This window comes from Apteryx mantelli, chromosome 22, assembly GCF_036417845.1.
Source record: "Apteryx mantelli isolate bAptMan1 chromosome 22, bAptMan1.hap1, whole genome shotgun sequence".
Classification (NCBI taxonomy): Eukaryota; Metazoa; Chordata; class Aves; order Apterygiformes; family Apterygidae; genus Apteryx; species Apteryx mantelli.
Window position 1 is genome coordinate 6,917,981 of NC_089999.1, and position 25,022 is coordinate 6,943,002.

Here is a 25,022-nt window from a genome sequence, read left to right on the forward strand (position 1 = left end):
GGAAATAAGCCAGATTCGCAAAAGCAAAGGGAAACCTAAGTCCGGTGATTTAAATCGGACTCATGGTCCAAAATATCTTAATGAATCCAGACTGCTGCCCAGAGGAGCAGTTTTGACAATGAATCTTTTCTGACGAGTCTTGGGCCCTTGGAATAAAGGCCCATTTTCCATAATATTCTGGACCATCACACGTGAAGCATAATAACACCAATTGTCATTGATGGCCCAGTGCAAGTGATAGAGCAAATGTATTTGTTAAATATCTGTATTAGTGGTATTTTATGACATAGTGACATTGATAGGGAACAAATTTTAGTTAGATATTTTTCTAATTCCTAAAACAGTGCCTGTATGGCCATACCTGGAAGAAAATGAAAAAGAAACTTGAATAACATATTTAAAAATATTTTGCATGTAGCAAGCATTATTTAAGCACTATTAGTTATTGTCATCATTTTAGATATAAACTTCAAATATACTGTACTTACTTTTTCAGTATTGTATTAGCACATGTTGAAAGAAGTTAGCATTTACACAGATCAAATCTAACCTTAAGAAAATACTTCAGGTCCTCTCAGACAAACACATGAGACTGATTTCTCAAAACATACTAATCCAAGGAAACTTTATTCTAACCGCCTTCTTGCCAGGGTGCACCTAATTTTCAAGCATCCTTCTTCCATCTCACATGGGTACATTTTAGCAGAAACTTAAAACAAATTACCATTTGCCCCAAGAGCTCTGTACCCTGCAGGATGCAGAATCCAGCCTTAAGAAATACAGCACTTTGAGAGAACGGAGCTGTCAAGCGAGATTTCCTTGGGCTTGCTGCCACGCAAAATGGCAAATAAGGGACTTGATCCTGCAGTGAAGCCAATAGGAATTACAGGTACTCAGCATTTGTCTTCCGACAAAGTTAAGGTTTCTCAGGACTTCCTAAAATCAGCTGTACTGTTTATTCTTATTCAAAATGATATAGCTAAAAGCTTTGGTATCTAGCCGCACAGCTTTTATTTCAAACTGGCAATAATGTGACAAGATGTAATTCCTGCAAAAAGATTACAATAATGTTAAAAATATCATAAAATATTATTTATATCAGGATTCATTTGCTACCCCATATGACAATCATTCATACGTCTTGACAGATATAAACCTCTGCTTAACACATTAGTATCATAAATATTACCAGATATAACACTGTAATTTAATACCTACCAAATGTATTTTAAAATATTACTCAATTTAAAACTTTGGATTTTAACCAGATGTGTTTCCAGAAAATGATTCAGGTCAGATGCTTTCTTTCTTTGCCTTTTTTTGTACGTGTGTGTTCAAAGTGGAGCATTGCCATGTGATTTATTGTACTATGACTGTATGCCCTGAACCTAAAACAGCACCGTGATACTTCATCCTTGAGGCTTACACACCTGCAGTCCAAACTAACAAGAGAAACATCTACATGGCACGGCAGGAGTCTTTGAAATGTCTCTTTGCAGTTGCCTGGACACAGAACAGACTGGTAGAGCAGGGAGACGGCGGAGCGAGGGCGAAGGCAGAACTCCAGCCTCTTTCATCTAGAAAGGGGGGACCGTGGAGAGATTAGAGGAGAGGATTTTGATTAGATCACTGGAATGTGAAATGATGCTTCCCAGGATTAAAACCTTATTTTAGAGCTCCCAAACCGGTTACGTCGTTAGTCACAATTCGGAGGCTCGCGTGGCTCCGGCCCCGCTCGGGAGCAGCCCGGCAGCCTCCCGGGGGGCAGGCGGCCCCGCGCCCCCCCCGGCACGGGCACCCGCGGGCCCAGAGCCGCGGCCCCCCGGGGGGAGAGGGGCTCCGGCCCCGCGCATCCCAGCGCAGGGGGTGGATTGCACCTAGCGGAGCCACCAATCTACTTCACCAGGTGGAGGCCTGGCATTTTCATACCCAAACGCCATTAGTTTTATTCCCAGCGCAGTCAACTAACAATCTGAAGGGCTATAGTTGTTGGGCTGATCGTTACGTGGAACCAATTAACATAAAAACTGCCATCGCAATTAGTATCTTTGTGAGCAGCAGCCTCAGCAAAAAACGGAGATGGAGGCTGAAATAATGGTGCTTCTCCAAAAGAGGACTGCAGCATATTGGGAAATAATCTGTAGCAATTGCTCTGCTGCTGCCTCTGCCATAAGTTTGCAAAGACAGACAGAGCCATTTTCAAGTAGTCAACCCACTGACTTGAGCGAGCACTAAATTCACTTGATGATCAAATACAATTTGAGGGAAAATCTACAAGCACTTACTTACCCAGAGGAAGATATATTTTCCTTTTATAGATGACGTGCAAACAGTGAAAGTAGCAGTATTTGGAAAAATACAGTGCAGCTTATTGATTTCAGTGGGAACAGGTACAGACTGTATTTTGCTGATTTCCCAGTAAGGAAATAAGGACTATTTTTATTGTTTTTTGGGATAATGTATTTACAGGCTGATTCCGTACCCTATTTTGTTAAGAGATGAACCTGGTAAAATGTTCTGTGCTTTTCAGGAAGGGAACAAGGGGAATGTTCGTATTTATAGAAACATGACTGTTTAGAACCAAATAAGTTATTTCGTCCTTTTAATCTCTGTTTCTACGGCTGCGCCGCACTAAGCTATGATCTGATTTTCCAGCCTTCAAGTGAGTCGTCCCCTTCGAGGCAGCGGTCAGTGGCACTAACCCCATGAGTAAGTGCCGGTCTACATTAAAATAAATCCCTTTTAAAGACATATTCGCACCGCCCCGGACACAGTGAATCGGGCTGGCTCGAGCGCACTTTTTCATTGTTGTTTCCCCCAAACTCTCTCCACTCGCCTAATTTTAGCCCCGAGCGGGCTCACAGCTGCCTTCCACGCTCGGGAACCATTTGCCGCGCGCGATGCTCTGCCATTAGCCCGCGCGCACCGAGCCCGCCGCCGCCTCTCGGGGAGGCGACACCGGCGCCGCCGGCCGCGCTGCGGGGGCTGCGCGCCTCGGGCACCGCCGGGGCCGCGCCAGCCGCCGCCGCTCCGCTCCGCGCCCCCCTCCCCCCCCCCCGCCGCGGGGGGGCCCCGCCCGCCGCCGCCGTGGGAGCGCGCGGGCGCGGCGCCCCCTCCCCCCCGCGAGCGCACGGGCTGAGTCCGTGTTCCGGGCCGGGCGCGGGCTCCAGGCCGGGATTTGGGCGCTCCCCGCCCGCCCGCCCGCCTCCCTCCCCCTTGCCCCCCCGCCCCTCCTCCCCCCTCCCTCCCTCCCTCCCTCCCCCTCCCTCCCGGCTCCTGAACTCCAGCCCCTCTCTCTCTATCAGCCGCTCACTCTGTCTCAATATGTCTCAAGATGGCGGCCAATGTGGGATCGATGTTTCAATATTGGAAGCGCTTTGATTTACAGCAGCTGCAGGTCAGGCTCCCCCGCTCGCCGCACCGGCCGGGCCGCGCCGCCGGACCCCCCCCCCTCCTCCCCTTCTCCGCCTTCCCTCGGGCCCGGCCTCCCCCTCCTCCTCCCGCTGCCGGCCCGCGCCGCCTAAAGGGAACCCCCCGCTCCGCCCGGCCGCGGCGCTCCGCTCCCTCCGCCCCCCCCCGCCATTGATCACTGGCCCCATCGGAAATTGATCCTCTTTGTTCAATTCATCGATCAGCCCAAGATGGCGCCGGAGCCGGCGCTGCCGGGGCCGCCGCCGCTTCGCCCGCTCCGTCCCGGGCTGCTCTCTCCCGCTTCTCCTTCCCCCGCGGCGGCGCGGGCCGTGCGGGGCAGCCGCGGCGGCGGGCGGCGGCGGGTGCCGGCGGCCGCTCCTCGCCTCGCCTCGCCGCTGCCGCCTCGCCGCCCGCCGCGGCTCCCCGCCGCGGTTTCTCCGCGGGAGCCGGGGAAAGTTTACCGAGTGCTGGGACTTTGTGTGGGGGCGCAGGGAGCCGGCCGGGCTCGGCGTGCAGGCGCGGAGCGGCGGGGGCTGGGGGCGCTGTGGTGCCGGCGAGGCGGGCGCTCCCCCGCCGCTGCCCCGGGCGCCGCCGCCGCCGCCGGCCGCGGGCTCCGGCCCCCCCGCGCCTGCCGCCGCCGCCGTCGCCGGGCAGGGGCCGCGCCGCGGCCGGGCGCCGGGGGGCAGCGCCGCCGGCGGGGGGCGCGGGATGGAGCGGCGGCCGGTCCCGCGGCGCGGGGGGGGCTGCCGTGACCGGGGCGGGGGGGGGGGGCGGCGGAGTCCGGCGCGGGGCCGCGGCGGAGGTGGCGGCGGGCGGCGGCGGCTCTGGCGCGGGGGCTGCGGGAGGGCGAGAGCCCGGCCCGGGTGAGCGAGCGGGCGGGCGGGCGGGCGGGCGCGGGGCGTCCCGCGGGCGCGCTGGCATCGCCGCCGGCTGCGCGGCCCTGGCAGGCCGGGGGTGCCGCGGCAGCGTCCCCGCGGAGCGGCGCCCCGCGCCCCGCCGAGGCTGCACGTCCGCCGTTCGACATAAGCGCTTGGGTGGCGATAAGGCTGGGGGGGGGGGGGGGGGGAGTTGTCAAACGCTTCACGGGTGCCGCGGCGGCGGCGGGCAGCGCGCCGCTCCGCGGTGGCTGGCGCCGGGCAGCGCTGCCGGCCCCTCCGCGCCCGCCGCGGGGAGAGAGCGGCCCCCGCGGCCCCCCGCGCCGCCGCCGGGAGCGCGGTGCCCGCTGCCCCCGCACGGGACGCGCCGCGCCGCGCCGGAGCTGCCCGGGCCCTTCTGGCTTTCAGGTGCACCGGCCGCTGCGGGGTAAAGTAGCGTTTTTGGCGTGGGCTTTTTCATTCCCCCCCCCTGCTTCTTGCGTGTTTTATTGTTTCTTTTAAAGGTTTTGGATTAAGGTAGACTTGGCTGAACTTTCCTAACTTGAAAGGATTCTTAATAGTGACCCGGAATACCGACAGGAATACAGGAAAATGAGATCCAGATGTAGAATTGTATAAAATAAAATGGATTAAATTAAGATGTATTTAAACAAGGTCTGACATCCCTAATTGTGAGTTTTTTTGCTTTTGCCTCTGTGTATGTGTGCTTGTGCTTGCTTAGCATAGGAAAATAAACACTCCTAACATCACTTCCACGGTGTTACATTTAACATTGAGAAAGTCTAAATATTTCCTATAAAAATAAAGCCTTCAGAAATGCTTATTGATTAAAACATATTACACTAAAGTATCTATCTTGTAAATTAAATTCTAAAATGTAATGAACGCAGCCAAATGGCATTTTGATAGATTGTTCTGTTCTGTTTTTAGTAAAAAATAGCTCACTTTTATCATAATTTAATTTCTGTGCATACTGTAAAACCTGTTGTGGAGTATCACTGTACAAATCTTCATCTCATTTTGGCAGACTAAATGTGACAGTCTGACTTCAGCAGCTCGTAGGTTTTCCTTTGAAGCGCTCTGGTATTGCTGGCTCGGAGTTGTTTGAACAATACTCATTACCTGGATTTGAGGACTTCTGATTATTTATACATTCTGTGGATTGAGGCTGTTCACCTTTTGGCAGATGCACTAGGCAATCTGTATACAAGGAACTTTGTGCGCAGTCTGTCTTTGGAGAGTCGTGGAGCGACCAGAGAGGTAGAGATCACCTTTCATCTCTATGCAGAATAGTTAATTTGTTTCAAACTAGCTTTTTATTTATTTTTTTAATCCACCCATCTGCATGAAGAGGTAGTGTAATATTTACTCCCACTTGCAGATGAAGCAATATGCTATAAAAACCATCATTACTGAGTATGAAGTTCAGTCTTACAGAATTGTCCATGGTACCCCCCTCCTCCCATCGTTCATTTGTACTAATGTATTTGGAGTATGGCATTGCACAAAAAAAAAAAAGAAGTTGCTTTTGTCTGCACTTTTGCTACCCTATTCCGGGGGAAAAGCTAAAGGATTTATGTTTAACATAGTTCCACCTGTGCTCTGTCAAGCAGAACTCCTGTAGCTCTGCATCTAGCTGGTTTCAAAGCTGTTGTTTTTATGCTTAAAGTTGTAAGAAGCTGAGGATGAGACTGTTTAGTCCTGTATTTCTGGCAGCAGAATGACATGCACGCTGTCTGCTTCTAACTTCCTCTTCTACGGTCTGTTAGAAGAAGACATTTAACTGTTGATGAGCTTCGACCTGCCTTGTAGTATTAAGCAGCAGGTTTCTCAAGATTGTATCAATATTAATTAAAAACAGAGCCAAGAACACTTTAGGGTCTGAGTCTTTAATTATTTATTTTCTTTCACTAAATAAATTCTTGTTTATAGGAAGAAAGATGTCAAGAGTTGGGGACAGGATTAAATAATTCAAAACTTGGATTAAAGAACAAAAAGGTCTGCTCACAAATGGAATATGAGACACAAAAATGGCAGTTTCCTACAGGTATCAAACATGGCTTTTCTCTTCACTTGAGACTGCACCTAAAATGCATGCAGCTGAATATTTAACCCATTTTTCTAGTTATCTTTTTTATAGTTTTATTTCCTAAAAAAATGCTGAAAATAGCTTGACATCATTTCTGCATCCGTTTGCCACATGGTTGAGGGAGGACCCATGTTTGATAACTGCTGGCGAGTGAGTCATAGTGTGGAGAGAGGACAGATCCTTGGAAACGCTGGCTATCGTGACAGTACATGTGATTTAAATCGCTGGAGAAATGCTATTGCTCTGAAGAGGTATAGCTGCATCTCTTGTTTGGAGACGGTTGTGTGATCTGACTTGGCTTGACGTAATGCGGGATGAAGGTTACCTGGAATTGTGTGGTCCTGTTTCAAGGCTGTAGTTTTTGGTGTCACTCATTTACCATCACCTTCTCCATAAAAACAACCCTCTGGTGGTGAACAAGAAAAATGTTCCCATGGGTACAGCATGCAGTCCTGTTTAAGATGCTGGTTGATATTTATGAATATACGTATTACAGAGGACACAGTTGGTCCTACTGCACCTTTTTGACTAATGATGTTGTATGCGTAGGTCTAGCTTGATTCTCAGCTCTCAGTCGAATCTGTAGGATGAATGGAAAAAGTTAATGCTCTCTGAGAACTAAATGAGCTATGTGTTGAAGCGTTTTGACAATAAACGCGGATCTCAAAATGTCATCATAGCTTTTTAGGACAGGCAGACATACTAGCAAACAAATGCAGTTACTTAGCGCCGTTGAACGGAACTATATAACTTTATACTGTCAGACTAGGGAGGTAAAATCTAAAGCTAAATCTTGCTTGTGCCTTTTTCCTTCTTTCTTCTTTTTTTTTTTTTTAACTCTCATCCCAGTATTGCATCATATGTGATTAAAGTAAGGATGGAGTATTAGTTCTTTCGACTAATTGTTTAAGGTAAATTACTGATTTATAACATTATAAAATTTGTAACAAAGTCTGGAAAAACTAAGTAGTAATGAGTAGCATTTAAATACTGAAGCTATCCTGTTATTTAGTTAGAAACAGGTGGAATTCTTGGCATCCTTTTAGCTGGATCTGATTGTACCAGAACACAAGCTGATTTGCTTTTAGTGAAGGAGTTAATGTGCTTCATCAAAAATGGAATTAAGAGATCCCATTTTAGTGTTACTCTTGTTTATCCATACAAGTCACCGTAGAACTTGTAGCGTTGTGTACTTTTAGGACCGAAACTGTATTATTTATAGTGGTAGTCAAATGTACATCAAGAAAAGAGTCTTTAGCTGAGTATTTAGCTGCAAATATGTTTCTGCTCCCCCCCACCTGATGAGAGATGCAAAGTGAAAGCAGCACAGTGGTTCTTCGAGAAGATGCAATACAGAGAACTTCAAGGGGGGTAAATACCCGAAAGGCTGGGTGCTGCTGCCAGTCTGCTCTGACAGCTATCATCGTATCCCCCAAAAAGCCAAAGCCTGCCTTTTTCTAGAGGTCAGAGTGGTGTCCCTGGACGTCCGGTGTGCATGGCATGCTGGAGGAAAGGCCTCTCGCTGTACTTCTGCCTGGGCAATTTGGCCTTCGTAGGATTCCTTGAATCCTGTTCCATGGAAAGGAGTTTGTAAAACCTTTCTCTTCTCCTCTTCCCTTGTTCCTCAGATGAAATACTGTCCATCTGAAACGTGGCAGAAGTGGTGTATGTTTCAATTAGTCTGCTCTTATGCCAAGTTTGTGGTTAATTGGATAATCTATTGAAAAATGCGGTAATGAGGACTCAGAATATGGTAACAGTTGGGATTTTTCTGAGCAAAGATTGCACTGCTTGGCTGTATATAACAATACCAAATAAGTAATGGATGAAACATTTGTTATAGAAACAAATTATATGCAGTCTAAAATTCCAGTGAACAATTATTCTTTATTTGCTAGCTGATTTGTAATGCAAAAAGTGGATGTAGAAAAATGCTTAATCCCAAGTTCCAGTTTGATCACACTAAAGCTGAAAATAAAGACAGTTTACTTACAGGATAAAGAGCAGATACATATATACATGTTCAGGTTTTTTTTTTTTTTTTAAGACGCTAAACTGGCAGTGCTCGTTGACTTGGGGTTCTTCTTATGTAAGCAGGGTAGGATGTTCCCATCTTGTGTATTTAGGTTTCTCTTGTATGTGTTCTTTACGTCTTGCTGTTTACTTATCTTAGTGCTGGGCTGTTTCCCGCATACTTCCTGGGCAAGGTATTGAAAATACAGTGCTGTCTGGATTCAGAGGATAGTGGCAGTATTCCTGCACAGGTGAAGGAGTGGGGAAGCAGACCTGAAGCTGGGTGGGCGAAAGCTGGAAGGGAATAGTTTGCAGAACACAAGAAGTCTAGGGCAGAAGAGATTTGTGCAAGAGTGCTCATGCGCAGGTTTTTAGGTGTAGTGTTGAACTTACCAGCAAAGATGAGAAAAAATTAGACCTCACTACAAGAACAGTTAATATCTTTAATCTCTGTGATTTATTAATTGGTAAAGATAAGATAAATCTTATTCATTTTGTGGAACGTATGTGCTTCGCTAGTTTTTGTTTTCTCTGGTTTGACAATGCAAATACATCAGTCGTTTCTGTTTCTGTAGTTAATTATAATTGGAAAAAAACAATATATTGCAATGTTTGGGTTGCAAAGAACATAGAAATCCAAGTAAATAACTGAATGTTAAGAGAGTTAATTTTTTTTAGAAGACTAAACACAAAGTGTATGAATGTTGGGTGTAGCTTGTTGGATGTAACAGTGGTCTTCCCTGTTGTCAGATAATACTTGCATTGCTTAGAAAATAGTAGGCAGTAAAGAATTTGTACTGAATCAACAACTGTTCCCCGAGTCATGTTTTGACTGTAGCAAGATCCAGCATTCATACTGTGCTATTGCTTGGTCAATTTTGTGACTTATCAGAGTAAGTATTTTAGCACGAATAAATTTATTTCTTGGTACGAAGGTGTTAAAGCAGGGAGAGAACCTGGTGGTTCTGTGCTGATGTGTTAGAGCAGACATAGTTCTGAAGCTTGAATCTTTCAGACTAATGTCTTCTAATAGCTATTTGCCTTCCTGGCAATTTACTTGCTTCCTTGCCTTGGAATAATTTAGTCTATATATGGGGTAATAAGGAAGTTTCTTGTGAGAGCTGAGTTACACTTTCATTTTAAGAGGTGGAGGGAGGAGAGTTGGCTTGGTACTTGTCTGCTTCCTGGTCGGGTTTATGGATCCAGAGTGATCTGTGCTGGAAAAACAGAGATAAAGATTACCCTTACTTCAAAAAGCTCAGAAGCAGATTCACACAGATATTTAAGCTCCTTTATTTAGATGCTTTAAATTCCCACATATCTTTGTGGATCTGGCTCTGAGCTTTTTAAGGCATGTAATGATGTAGGCCATAGCTGTCGCAGAGGCTTTTCAGATGAGTTTATACATCAGCGCAGAGCAGATCCTGTTGCTGTGAAAACATACCTTAATGAATAAAGCAAGCCTGGACTTAATAGCGTCTGGAAGTGCCAGTACAAGGCTTCTGTACGTGAATGATACAAAAATTTAGGCCAAAGCACTGGTAAATGGCTGGACTAATTTTGCAGTGGAGACTTGCCCTTCATTTGATTGAATCCAGTGATCCTGCGTTTGGTTAACGATCAGGTGTGCCCTGACATGGATTGCATGCAGCTATGCAGGTGAGACCAAATTGTGTTTTAATTCCTGCTAAAATTTTAAAGTGTCACTTGAGCTAGGGAGGTAGGATGGTCCTATGCTGTGTGTGTGTAGGGCACACATAGGGCAGACACAGGCATCTTCTGATGCTTACGTTACAGAGCTCTTCCCTTGCTGAGAAATGTCGGCCTCAGTCTGTGGTTCATCTGTGACAAACTGAGGACCGTTACATTGCAGGGAAGCAAAAATAAAGCAAAATGGTGTGTGTGGCGGGGGGGGGGGGGGGGAAATGACCCTAAGAACTGGATGGGTTAGAGGGAAGTGGTGAAGAAAGGAAGGAGTTAAGGAGTGAGCATAAGCCTAGGACTTGGAAATAAAACTTTTCTTACAGTGCAGTTGGGACAAGAGGAGAGCTTATTTTAGAACATTTATAAATATTCGGCAGTGCAGCTGGGGAGCATGGAGGGTCTCCCAACAAACGTCTGGTTGTAGTGTTGTAGCTCACCTGCGCTCACGGATATTATAAAAGGATAGCCTGGGGTTTACCACCAAGCCGTTCTTGTGGGAACATCCTGGGAAGATTCCTACATCAGATACCAGGGTGATGGTATGGCTTCAGAGCATGCTGATGGATCTTTAGTGTTGTTCTGGGACAAGTAGGTTTTATGTTCTTGTTAGAGTTAAATAATTTTTTTAATCACTGGATTGTCTTTTCAGGTATTGTGTATAGTAGAAACATTCTCGTTGCTCTTAGAAATAGAAATTGAAAGGTGATTTAATAGCTTTTGACTTCTTTCTTTTTAAAGGGAGACTCATACTAGCTGTATTTAGGTGCAGAAAGGCCTTTCCTTTTGCATAAGAATGTCTTGTCTTATTTTTATGGAAACTAAACTGCAAAACTAAAATGTAGTGCTGCAGATAGTGAAAAGCAATAGAGCTTTGGGTTAAGTCTGATTCCTCCTGCCCTCCTTGATACCTCTGTTAGGTAGTTGAGGTTGCATGGTGTTGCTGTTATGTTATTTTAAGGAAAACAAAAGATCTGTCTCACCAAAGTGTGCTTAAATTGGTATGCATCAGCTCATCAAAAATCTATTCCCTTACTTTTGGAATAACGCTTGGTGGGGACTGATACTAACATACAAAGCCTTTAATTGGTTCAGATTCAGTTTGATTGATAGTTACTAGGTAATAGTGACTTCGAAATAAGTTGGGAGTTTCAGTCTTGTTAGCTGTTGATGCATGTCTGTCCTCAGCTCTGCTATGGGTCTGCTTTGGGCCTCTGAGCGTGTCACTCAGCCGCTGCTCATTTATTTCTCCATCTGGAAAACATGATAATGCTTCTGACCCTTCTTTGTAAAGCACTTTGAGATATAAGATTAGGACTTACTATTCTTTATTGCTACTACTTAATTCTGTGTTGTGGATAAAAAAAGAATTAGTTATTGTTAGGTCTTTCTGTACCTTTGTTAGTTTTCTTTTTCGATAGAGACAACAGAGGATATACTGCTCATTTGTAGATATTTTTCAGGCTCGTTGTTGGAAGCAGTAGAAATGAATGTGGGAGAAAAACCTGAGCAGTTGGGTGTCCTAAGAGTGTTGTTGATGACTGGTACCAAAGCGCTGGGAGAAAATGTTTCCCACAAACAGTTGCAGAGGTGTAACCCAGGGTCATATGCTCTTATTTTAAAACATCCCCGCGTGTTTTTTGGAATAGTGTTTGAAGGCAAGATATGCAATTTATCAAATTTCCTTCTGATTTTTTTTTATACATTAAAGGCTGCTTAAATTTTACATTATAAGCGTCCAGTGATATAAATGTTGAATTTAATGTTCGGCAGTTTGTGGTTGCGTCATTTAAAACTGCAGTCCTTGGCTAACTGCAGCCATAAGTTTGAAACAGTTCCCTGTTTCAGAAATGCGGCCGGGCCTCTGCCGGTCTCGTTAAATGAGAATCTTCAGTAGTTTGGAGGGCTTTTATCCAAGCCGCTCTCCGGTGGTTGTAAGCACTATAAATTGCAGCGCGCAAGCCCCCCAAATGGCAAGAGAGAGGTGCACCCTGAGTGGTTTTATGGAAGCTGTTAGATTCATATCTGGAGACTGAAATTCTTTATTCGCAGAACACACATGATGTGGTAGGTTGAACCTTTTATCTTTTATCCAAACCGTGCAGTTTTTGTAGTCTGAGTATTGATACCTTTGGGCTAAGACAGCCGGCGGGGATAGAGGTTATGATTTAGATGTCTGCTTGTGCCATCAGAAATATTGATCGCCTGCTCATTTCGCATGCGCTCGCTTCCTGAGCAGCTATTAGCCGGGAAGGTGCCGCGCTCGGAGCGCGTAACCACCACCGCTTCGAGCGGCGCTCGGCCAACTTCCCAAAGGCAAGTAAGCTTTAGCCCCGCTTCGTGCCACGCGGAGGCCCTGACCCAGGGAAGCATTAGCCCAGGTGCTTAATTTTTAACACGTGCGTAGTCTTAGTCCTCTAACCGATGGGAAGGAGTTGCCTTTTCTAACATGGATCAATGGTGAAGTTGGGAATAGAGACAAATTTCTCCTTTCCCCACTGATACTCTACCGTATCCATTGGCTACTCGCTCTTTTCCTTTACCTCATGTTTGCAGTCGACTTCATGCTGTCTCTTGTTTAGTTGATGTGAAAGTTAAATGTCATCGGAGTAGCTCAATAAAATTTAATCTTGTAATGTGTTTTGTCTGTAATTATTTTTCACTTTATTTTTGTTGGGTATTTATGCATTTTATTGCATATGCACGGCAGAGTAAATTTGGTTTCATATTATTAGAGATGTTTGTTTCATTTTCAGATATAAATAAAATGTACTCTTTGTCTATGATCTGAAATATGATAATGTTAATTTTATCAGCAAACTGCACATCTATTTTTATGTTGCAACTTTTGTGTGTGTTAATGTTGATAGCACTCAAATAACTTTGGTTTGGTATGTCTGGTATGAGCATAGTTGCTTTTCTAATATTAATTGTGGAGATGGGATAATATTAAACATTTAAAAACAAGGAGCCAGTAGTCTTGCAATTGATTTTCTGTGGGGAGACCTCTGTACAGAGTTGCTTACACAATTGTAACCTTAATTTCTTTTATGTGAGCACGAGAAGTGTTTGATGTATTTAAAAAAAAAAAAAGGGGGGGGGGGGGAAATGTTCTGAGTACACTGATTTCTCCTCTCTCCCCTTGCTCCCAGCTCTGTCCTGGCTCTTTCAGGAGCTCTGGTTTTCTTTTGCTTATAGGTTTCTGCACGTTTTCTTTGGCATGGAGTCTTGCTATCAAAATTCTTAGGATGTTGGAAAAGGGCAGCTTGCTAATATTGTGTCTTCAGCTCATCTATCCGTTGCTGTTCACAACACCCTGCTCATTTTCTCAAGCAAATACACTTTATACTCCAAATTACTGCTCTTAAACTCAGAAAATTCTTCTTTTTTTTTTCCTCTGCAAAAGTCCAAAAATGAGTCAGTACTTGCTGCTTTGTAGGGGTAAACTCATGAAGCTGCTGTTCTCTTGCTTCCCCTCAATGTAAGAAGCGTTAGATATTGTGTATGTGGTTGGTAAGGAAGAAGGTAAGGAGAGAGAATAATCAGTCTGTGGGAAATTACTGTGTGTGTTCTTGTAATGAAGCTAAGCTTTTCTAGCCCAAGTCTTGATCCCCTGAGCTACGGGTGCTGTGTGTGTCACCGAAGTCCTCAGCCCCTGCAAGACCGGGGATTACTTCCCTGACTGTTTTAAATCAGGATGTGAATCAAATGAAATGGTCTTACAAAACCATGCTCTTGATTCTATGTATAAAACACTGTCCTTTATTTTTCATGCTCACCAAGAGGAACTGGTTTCGGGTTTTTTATATATGTACAGACGGAGCCTTGGTCTGTCCCCTGTTTGGAAAGTCGTATCGCAAAGCTGCTTTCTTCTGCTACGTAACTTCTGATACTTGTTTCTCTCTGTCCTTGTGCTGCATGCCATAAACTCTTGAAACTAGAACTTACTTTTTTTTTTTTTAGGTGCTATATTTAATACAGCATGAACGATTACAACTTCACACACTCTGCTGTGATCAGTGTGTTTTAGATAATAAATTAAAATCCGTTAGCATCTGAGATGGTCTGACGTATCCTGAGAAGAGTTAGTTCTTTAATGTGCCATGTCTTATACCATGCTAAGTAAAACTTGATTAATGTCACTATCTGGGATTTTCTCTCCTGTAAATAGGACTTGAAGTCTAAAATTGTAACTGTGAAAACCTACTTCAGATGGGATTAAAAAAAAGGACTTGGTAGTTCAGATTGTTTTCAGAATCTGAGAATGCGAGCTCTAAGGTCCCAGAGCTATTTTAGGTGCCATCTTTTAAAGGTAACTTCACTACAGAGGCTTAAAAGTTAGTCTGGAGACTGGAGCAGCTCCACTTTGTCATTCAGTGCAGTCTTTTCCCACTATTGTAAAAGGTGCTTTCTGTATTTGGCTGCTGCCTGCTATGCCAAAGGTTGTTATGTCTCAAGTCTTGCGGGTTTGCAACTTCAGATACCCTTCAGGACCTTTCCTGGTGAAAGGTGATGGTAGGGAGACATTTAACATCATAGGCTTAGACCACATAGGCAAATATGGAAGCTCCTGATATCAGAAGGTGATGGATATTAGTCTTATTTTTCATCTTTAAAGTGAACTTTGTTTTTGTACAGATAGATTAAATGGCAGCTGGAAGCATAGCAGGCATGGCTGGTTTAGAAGAAACACCTACTGCTATTGTTTTAGGGCATTCATTGCTCTTTATGTTATTTGCTTCTAGATATGTCGTGGCAAAATGCAGTCATATATCACTGTGTTTTTACGCCCTATTTATTTGCTATAATCATTTCGGCAACCAATTGCGAAGTTAATTTCAATGGTAAGAAACGCTGATTCTGTAGCTGGTTTTTAACACGTTGCCGGTTGGCAGCAGCCTCTTTGTAAGGCTTCTTGATTGTCAGCTCTTCATTATAAATTTACTTTCTAAATGCTGACTTAAGGCCTGACGCTTTGTTTGTTTAACTGTCAGTTACACCCGTTTGGAGACCTAATAAAAACCTCTCAGATCTTTCTATTGAATTAGGCCATCCTTTAGCAGCCCGGCAACTGAAGTAAAACAACTGTAACAGGATCATTTCTTTCTGCAGGAACCTCCCTCCACTTGCGGCAGGTTCTGATACTTTATCCTCGGTGTGACAGTAGTTAGTTCTCTGGTAAAAGGTCACTGCAATGTTTTAATTGGATTTTTCAGCTGCAAGGAATACAAAAATATAGGATTATTAATAGAGTGGCTTTGCTCTTGAAAGAGTCCCAAACACTTGCTATACTGCACGTGTAGGTTTGGTTTTATTGCTCGTTTAGGGATAATCGATTTTGTTGTGGAAAGTGGAAGCTGGATATTAACTATGAGACAGGTCACCAGGAAAAGCGAGGAGCATATCCATATGAAACTAAGGATTATCTTAGAAGGCAGAACTTCATTTCCCAAACGGGAATTTTCCCAGGATACAGAATTTAACTGTGCTGCCGTAGAAGGTGCCAAAGGATTTTTCACGAGTTGGTTTGGTTTTATTTTTCATCTGAAATCTTTGAAAAAGGTCGTGGGCAATAGACAATTAAAGAAACACTTAACTGGCCTTGTTAGTGTATTTTTGTGAAATTATTGTGCTCTACAGTTATTGCTGTTTTACACAGATGGTTATTGCTGGTTTCCATCTGTTCGTTAAGCAAAAGTAAAGGCAGAAAACGGCAGCCTTAACTGGGTTTTCAACCAGAACTTTCAGGTTTTATTTCTTCTCTGACCGCGTCAGGTTAATCTGTTGGGTACAGTACGTTGTGGTTTCAAGGAAAAGAGATCAAAGTGGGAACATGTCTGCACAATGTGGGTCACGATAGCAGTTTCCTGTGTTTCAGGCACCCTTTTCTTTGAACAGTCCTCAGGTAGTACGATATCGCCTTGGCAGATGGCCAAGTCTGAGGGAGTGACTCCGACCAGGACTGACATTATGGAAACCATTTTAGCAAAGTGCTTTTTGTCCAAAAAGGATCCTTCAGCTCATGTTTCTGGTTATTTCCAGTTTCATCTTAGTGCTGTCAGTATGAATGACTTCACAGCGCCCCAGTGGAGTTTTCACTGGTTTTGCTAAAATCTGCTCCCTTCAGCTGACGTGATGGTTAAAAACCTTTGCAGTCTGTAAGGGCTGGCTGCTGTCGGCACTTCCTGCTCGTGCTGGTGTAGTCGAGCTGACATCAGTTTTAGCGCTCGTGACGATCTTCGGTTTCTCCAGTTCTTAAGAACCACGGGAGAAGGAGCCCCAGAAATAGAATGATTTGGGTTTCCACCTGGTGACAAACAAAGCAAAACGAAAAACTTCTTCAGAGTCCTCTCAGCCTACCTGTGGCACTTGGAGAATTTTTCTTTGCCTGACTGCTCCGTCTGAACCACTGGATGATTTGTTCTTGTGCGGCTGTTTTCAGTAGGCAGCAATTTCAGGTGGGATGGAAAAATGAGTCTGGCTGTGGTGGGAGAGCTGTTTCCAAGGGGTCTGGACAGGGCACAGAACAGGCATTTTATTTCTCCGACTCCTTTGCCAGTTGCTCAACCAGATGTCCTCAGTAGTTTCTGCTCTAAGATGTTAAGTAATTAGATCATTCAGATTCTAGTTAAACATAATTAGAGCCCTGTGTAAACTGAGTGAGGCTGACAGGTTTTATAGGTTGGTCATAGCAAAAATATCAGATGATATAGCTCAGCATTAATACAAAAAAGATTTAAACCTCCCTACCCTCAAATAAAGAGGTGTTTAGTCTCCAAATTTAAGCTTTAATTGGAAGCACAATTTATGGAACTTACTAAAAATGTTTTCAGAATCTTGCAAGTCTCACTCAAAAATACTCCCCTATAGCGTTTGCAGGTTGAAGTTTCTTCTGTGCTCCCGAATTTGAAATTTGAAAACCTACCAGCAGTTGCTGTGTAAAGTCAAACGAAAAGATAACTGAATTTTGCTACAGGTTTTCTTTTTCAACCAGCTTGTACTTAAAATTAGCGGGTAAGTTGTCTGCAGTGGTGCTCTTTGACTCGCGAGGAGGTTTTCGAACAAGTAGCTCTACCTCCACTTCATGCTTCAGCTTCCTTTCCCAGCCCGTGTCTGACTTGCCTTTCTAGCTTATGAGCACTTCAGAGCTGCGAGGATACTTGTAGCACACCCGTTGCAAGCCGGTGTGTTTGCCACCAGCTTTCCCGCTGCAAGTTGAGCTGCTAAGAGTCGGGTTTCTTTGGTTATTGTTGAATAGCAGAATTGGAGAGAACCTCCCTGTAATGTGGATGCATATGTAGGTATTGAGAAGGAACAGAAGGAAGTGGAAGACTGCGGGCACAGGGCTTAAACATTAGCTATGTGTTGTGGGCGATCTCGGGCATCTGATTATTGTTACTTTTTTATAGCACTCTAAAGCTAATTCCTGATAATTTCTCTCCCTCACTTTGCAGATATGACACATTATTTTGTTGTTTGTTTGCTGGCAGGCGAAACATATTTTCTGAAGGAAAGTGTTAACAGCTATGCTGATGTCTGTCTTCTAAACACTGTCTGAAGAGAAACTGAGTATTTGTCTACATGTATTCACGCTGTGTTGTGCTAGCTACTGAACAAATTAACGAGATGATTCTTGTGTTTTATAGGATGTAAACTTTCTAGGTGTTGCAAGAGTCCTAAGTTGAGAACTAGATGCAGGGTGATCATAGTTCTGTTGAACGCTCTGCAAACCAGTTGCGGTGTCGCTTGGCAGTACCTCATTTTTCTTCATTAGGTGTAGAACGTATGGAGGAAAGTAAAAATGCGTTGGAAAATTCAGCTTCACGTAATTAGGGGGATTTTACAGTTAGACTTGGTGAAGAATGAAAAATCAGAAGGAAGAAAACTGCAGTTGTTTCTTGGTAATCCTAAATGATTAAGTTGTCCTGCCTGGTACCGAGAGCAGCTCCTTTGCATGCCCTCCAGAGCTGTTTCGTGCAATAACTTCCCTTGTCCCCTGCAGCCTCTCCCCACCACGCGTAGTTATGTCACTTGTGTGATGCTTCGAGCCTTGCTGTCCTGGCTGGAATCTCGAGACTGTTTCCAAGCTTGTATTTCTCACTTGGCAGCACATGATGCGGCTGGTGGGCAATCTGCCGTATCCCTTTTTTGTCAAACATCAGAGTTGCTGTCTGACACTGAATCCGGGAATAAGAACAGGGAGAGTGAAATAGGGAATGGAAATGAAGATATCTGCTGAGTGTTTTTGTGCATTTTTCTGTAGTTATGGCTTATGATTGATTCTCCGTTCTTGTGGTGATAGAATGCCAAAGATTTTAAGTCCACTGTGTTTTTTCCCTTCATATTCTGAGTGATTAGAATGACCTGGTAAGTGGAAATTTTTCAACTACCTCTTTATATCAAGTATCATATGCTTAGAAGTGAAAAAAAAATCAGTTTGAGGAAAATCCCCTAGAGTTCTGTGGAGACAAAGCAATTTTATAAAGCTCAGTGTGTATGTGCGTGTGTGTGTGTATATGCATGTATGTTTGTGTAAACACACAAGCTCACACAAGCACAATCTCTCTTCTGGATCAGCTCCCACCATGCAAAATACAAACCTGAAAGTGCTATAATTGATTATGTGCAATAGGAGACAAGCAACCAAGACTTTGGGAGAGGGCAGGGTGTGGTCCAGATCTGGCAAAACATATAAGGGAAGAACATTACTTTTTCAAAGGTAGGGAAACTTTAAAACTTTGGTCCAAGAGTTAAGGCTGGTTGGGAGAAGGAAAAGAGCACAGTAAGCCGAGACGTGCTCTTTGTAGGGGGGAGGTGTTGGGGGAGGAATTGGGAAGAAAGAACACGCAAGTTTAGGTTAGTACATGTTCATGTTCTTCTGGTTTTTTAACTTCATTTGTTTCCCTGGCAGATGTCCCATGGCTTTGAGGCCTTTGTCTGTGTGAGAGAGAACATGAAGGAGGGCTTGGCAGAAGGCTCCCGGGTTGCGTGGAATAGCTGGTAGTCATATTTATAGTTCGTGTTGTCTCTTGGCTTAGGCGATTCTGATAACCGGCGATTGTTCTGCAAAGGGACGTGTTAGATTGGCAAGTAAACTTTCCCTGAATTTCCACCACCGAATCCGTGTTGTGGATAGGTTTCATGTGCAAATTCCTAAAAAAAATCCTGAGCGTGACTTGTCAAATCCAGAGTGCTTTCATAGCATTAGCTGCTCCCCCCTCAAATATTAGAGACTCTTCTTTTAAACATCTTTAGGTAATCTGAGGTATCACATGCAACCCTGTTTAAATTGAAAAGAAACAGTAGTTTAATACAGATCTAGCAGTCCTTAAGTGGTAAAATTTTTCTGAGCTTTGTAGCATGTTGCGTATATGCTACATCCTCCTTTGAAAGCTCTTCATTCATTTTTAATGATCATGGTACCTCACTGCTTAATACTATATTCTTTTGACTGACTGAAATTCACTGTGGAGTTGGTCCTGTAGCTGATTCGGTCCATAGGGGAAGAGGAACACTATATTCTGCTGCCGTGGGGTTGAACTCTTCTGGTAGCCTTTTACTTTTTCATGTCTATGACTCTAAATGGATTTATAACTCTTTAGCTTTATGCCTTTAAAACACCTGCTGTAATTGCTTAGAAATATACTCCATGTCAGCCTTTATTGCTAACTGTGATTATGCTTCTGGTAACCATCCTTTTTGGTAGACTCATAAAATATAAGTTTCTCATAATAGGATTCCTAAAAGAGTTAAACAATGCACACAGTTTAAAGTGCAAATACATGCTTTGTTGGGGAAAGGAGATTTTTCTGCTGTTCTTTGGTACCTTTAATTTGAGACTTCAGAAATTGCTCTTGCTCTTCATTAAGTATATGTGTAAGTTGAAAAGAGCTTGCATTCTACCTGCTTCATTGACAGAAGATATGTTGGGGGCCATTTCTTTGCATGGTAGGTTAATAGCGCGGTTGCGAATAGGATGCTCAGACAAGTTCTTGAACTTCTAGACAGCATTTCTTTTTATCAGTTAGCACTGTTTATATATAAACTGTACAAAAGGGTGAAAAAATGCTGTTTAATGTTGCTGATTTAACAGCTAAATGCTGTGTGAATATGGAAAAAAATTCTGGCATCATAGGTTTGTACCTTCAATTTAGGGCTGATCTTGCACTTCCCACTGAAGTGGAGAGTCCTGTGAAACTCTCTGTAGGACGTGATGGGTGAGCTATTGATATATTTGATCTTGGTAATAAGTGACATTTAATAATTCTGCCTGCAGAACCCATACCAGAGTTACCTACTCTCATGGCAGTGCAGGTGCGGGAGAAAGCAGATGACCAAAGACTGTTGAACTTCATGTGCTACCTAGGCCTTGAATTCTTCCAGGCAGCTTACATCAGCTATTTACATGTTAGCAAAACATGCAAGATTTTAAGAGAGGGTTGGGAAATTCTAGTTTAACATTGCAAACCAAATTAATATATTAGTTCTTGTAAACTGTTTCCAGAGATTGCAGGATTGAGGAGGTGTTATTTATCGTCACTTTTAGCTACAGAGTTCCACCCATGCAAAACTCTTAGTGCTAAGAGAATTAGACTTTTTGGTAGGCGTGTTGTTCTCAAAATCTCGAGTAGAGGAAAAGGTGGTGAACAGTTATTTTTGGGCCCTTTTAAAATATGAAAATAAAATTACTGGAGTTAGTCAATGTTCTTTACAGCAGCACCTTTATCCTCAAGGATATTTTGGTATTTCTGCCTTTGAAATTTAGGCTAGACTTCAAAGGGTCGATGGAATTTCCCAGGAGAAACAGGGTACTGGAGAATGGTAGAGATTGGAATTGGAGAAGACAGTAAATGAGCGCGGGTTGCTTGGTGCTGTTGGCCTGTTAAGTGCCTCAAAAGGAGGAAGCCAAGCCTTATCTCACACTGAGGTGGGAGACCTTCAAAGAGTGCTTGTGCCTCAGAAAATGTTACTGAGGATTCAGTCTGCGGTGCAGTTCGCTCATGCCACCTCTCGCTGCTGCACAATTTTGGTGTGCTGGAATATGGCTGTAAACTCCTGAATTCGCTGATAGTTTGGTGACACCATGTGCAGGCAACTGCGTTGTTCTGTTGTTCAAAGTGTGTTTAATTGAGTGGGTCTGATAAACCGCTCCCTGTGAGACGGGGATAGTGAGAAGTTAATAATTTGCTTTTTTTAGTTTTTAAGTGCAGAGAGGCTCATGCAAGTATAAAGTCAAATACTGTGGGATGGCAAATACTGTTGTTTAAACTAGTTGGCTTGTTGTAGCTGTGATAGTCTGTGTTGATCAACCCTTTTGGTGTTTGCTGCAAAATTTATTCTAAAAGGCATGGTAGCTCATTCTCGTTGGTGGCAGGCCAAACAGTCTCTGCTGCCAAACTTGGCACTGGTGCCGGTGGCTTGCTATAGCTGATCTAAGAATATAAGAAGCAAGGCTTTTGTATACAGATGGTTTGAAACTTTTGCGTTTCTTTATTTCATTCCATTGTTCCTTTGTGGTATATCAGATATTTCTTAATGTATGATTATTATTCTTAAGTCATTCTGAACCATATTTGGTTCAACTTCTGTGTGTTGTTGCCGTAAGAATTTGTGAGCAAAATGCTACTGTTTCTGTGCAAGTTCTAATGCTCTGCACGTTGGTGCAGGTATGCTTGTTTAAAATGCACAAGAATATTTATGTCAAGCTGTTTGACCACCACACCTGTATATATTCTTCAGTTACATAGGATGTAGAAAGCAGACACCATAAAATAAGTTTGTAGGTCTAAAAATCAGAAGATTGTGGGCACTGGCTTTGCTTCAAATTATTGCTGAAGCTGTTAATGACATATTTGCAGCTGAAGCAGTGTTTAGCCTAGTTTAATAGACCAAGTAGTCACATTAGTGAGATCTGGCTAAAGGCTGGATAGTTTGTTTTCTGTGCTCATTACAGCCTGTTGTTCTTTTGCCAGGAGAAATTTCTAGGTTGTGAATTTGTTTCTGTTGTATACAGACATATGACATCAGTTGCCTGCTAGCAGGACAGGGCGTAAATAGAATCATGACAGCATAACTTCAGTGCTCTCCACATTTCTCTGTGCATACAATATACTGACGTTACAGTAGTTGATGTTGGCATAGTTCATTGCCTGGGCAAATGGTAAAAGTAGCCTCTGCTTTGACTTGCTCCTGATCTCATCATATATGAGAGATCTTCATTCTGCATTTCAGCAATATCAGCCTTTCTGTTCTGTGCATGGGGTTTTGGAGGCGGTTGTATAGACTTACTTTTGAGCAGTGATTTACTTAGCTTCCTTCATAAGGTTGTTAAAGTGCTTAACAATGCAATTAGTGTTAATTTAAGAAAAGTTAAAAGCACTAGTGGTTCTTTTCAACTTAATTTTAAATGCTGAGACAGATTAAGCAGTTTGAACAATGACAAGAGATTATGCTCCGTAGCCATTGAAAGCATAAATAAAATATGCCCTAGTACTTGGTATTTTGAACCCCAAACTTATGGACCACTGAAATGACTGATTATGAATATACTGCCTTGTTCTGGGATCATCAGACATTTGACAAGTCAAGCATGATCAGTGCAAGTCAGTATTGAGATGTCAAACCTGAACTGAATATTTCACTGCTTTAGGAATGCTGGTGACTTCAATACATTGTATGTCTCTTGAATTCATTTCTGTTCTACTGTAGATACCGACATAATAGTAATTCCTGAGATGGGGCATAAAATAGCTCATGCTTTCTCTGAATGCTTTCTCTTCCATTTGCACAGAGGCCTTAGCATTTTACTCAACATTCACTTAGTTTTTCTGTGTGTAAATGGTTGATGTTTTACAAGCTTTTTTTCTTAAGTTTTATTAATGCTCCAGTTAATGGCGCTTGCATGCTCTCTCTCTCTCTCTCACTCTCTCCTTTTTATTTATTTATTATTTTATTTTATTTTTTACTATAAAGAAGTTCGGATTTTACCAAAGCATTCATTCAAAAGTTAGGAAAGCTACATAAGAATACCCTTAAGACAGTGCTGACATCCAAATCCATCACCACCGGCCCTGATTCTGGCCCTGGAAGAAGGAAGCAGAAGTCTCTTTCATTGGGCATGAGAGGCCTGGTCCACCTAAAGGTTTCTTTAGAGTATTGGATGTTGCAGGATGAGTTCCACCTTTTTTAATGAGAAGAAAAATGTTGACTATCTCTGTTTTTAAAAGTAGCAAGAGTAAATTTGTACATAACTGTTCCTTGTTGGTCAAATAAAAGCATTACAGGTAGGTGGGATGTTGTGGAAAATGGTTCTACAGTGAATGCAGTCAGACACTCACGACTTGAAAATGAGCTCACTGGAGTTGTGGAGCATAAAAATGAACGTGAATTTAAAATTGAACATGTATATATTTTTTAAAAAAGCCTTAGTCAAAGAATCATTTGTACCTTAAAAATGAAATAAATAAATAAATGAATAATGAAGTAAATAAATGAAATAAGTGGATGCAGTTCCGTAAACTGACTTTGGAGTCCAGTCCAAGTCAATGTTAATGTTGGTCCTGGTGGAATCAACTGAGGTGATTTGACATTGAAAGTAGACATGTCTTTTAACAGATAGGTCAGGATCAATTTCCTTGCTAAAACTAGTGTTAGTTTATGGGTATTTAAATGTTTAAGCTAGCTTTGTAAAAGATAGCTTGTCTTTGGGGGGAAAAAACCAGCTACTCATATGCAATGTTTACTTCAACAGCCCTTTTTTATCAGGAATTCAATTCTATTTCAGCCTTATTCAAGAAAAACTAATTCTTAAAATTTAGCTTCATCCTTCCTTAGTAAGGTTAGAGCTTAATTGGGGTGTTTCCCAGAGAGCTGGTTTAGGAGTGACTGACAGGTAATGATGAGTGACAGAACTAGTATAAATTCAGATTAATGGAGATATGGTTGGCTAGTGCCAACTGGCTAAATGGGTTTAAAAGTAGGTTCTCAGCAGCGATGACAGAGGCTGATTTTATCCACTCCTACCTCCCCCCGCCTTCCCACCCAGAGTGCTGAGTATCCACCTGGATGGTAAATACTTGAAAATCAACCTACTTAGCAGCTTGAATCCGGTTCTAGGGACAAGATAGGGAGAGCTCGGCTGGGATGATTTTTGTACCTGGGTGTATCAGCACAGACTGCCACAGAGAAGCTGGCTGCTCGTAGGCCATTGCTCGGCACGTCAGTGATGCCCAGCTGTCCTCGGACAGCCGATGCAAAGCTCCCGAGCTGCTGGTGTGCGGCGGGTACCTGGGACTGCTCTCCTCAGTATCCTTAGCGCTGCTGGGCCGTGCGGTTCTCCAGGGAGAGCTGCTGCTGATGGCATCTTGCCAGCTTGCCACGTCGAAAACCTTCGTAGACTTCTCCAGACGTTGTGAACCTGTCTTGATCTGCCCAGTAGCCTCGGTGTCTCCCCAAGCCCCACACGTAGAGCAGGACTTTTCAGCGGTCAGCCTGTTGCCCACTTTTGACTGACTCTCAGTGGCTTGTCCCTAGCCGGGTCAGATCACCTACGTGCAATGTGCTGGCAGCACCAAAGGCTCGGGGTGTGGTGAAGGACCGAGAAGCTGGTAAGTGCAGCCACCCAACGCAGTCCAGGTGACGGCTGCTGTCCTCAGGGATAAAGGCTCTGGATCAGGGTAGGCAGATACGTTCTTTTTTCTACTGTTCAGAGTGCTGCCTACGAAATCTTTGTTGTGCCTTTTTTAAAAATAAAATACTGATGAGACCAGGTTCAGTGCTTCCTCTATACGATACATCACCAGAACAGGAGAGATGTCTCTGTTTAACAATTATCATTCTTTATTTTTCTGTCTCATTACTTGGGTATCCACTGCGTTGGACTCCTACCTGATGATACTCTGTGTAGAGTGAAATAGAGAGGGCAGAAAGTGGTC

At 43.5% G+C, this 25,022-nt stretch overlaps 1 protein-coding gene across 6 annotated transcripts in view; it reads left to right on the top strand.

Moving 5' to 3' along the window:
- Nucleotides 1-3,266: 3,266 nt before the first annotated feature.
- The window catches only part of CUX1 (cut like homeobox 1), a 280,556-nt gene continuing 258,800 nt past the window's right edge, over nucleotides 3,267-25,022 (top strand). For all 6 annotated transcript variants that reach the window (XM_067309899.1, XM_067309895.1, XM_067309896.1 and 3 more), the window contains exon 1: nucleotides 3,267-3,397. In XM_067309899.1, the coding sequence (XP_067166000.1) occupies nucleotides 3,335-3,397 (63 nt within the window). In that variant the 5' untranslated portion in view covers nucleotides 3,267-3,334. The remainder of the gene's footprint in view (nucleotides 3,398-25,022) is intronic.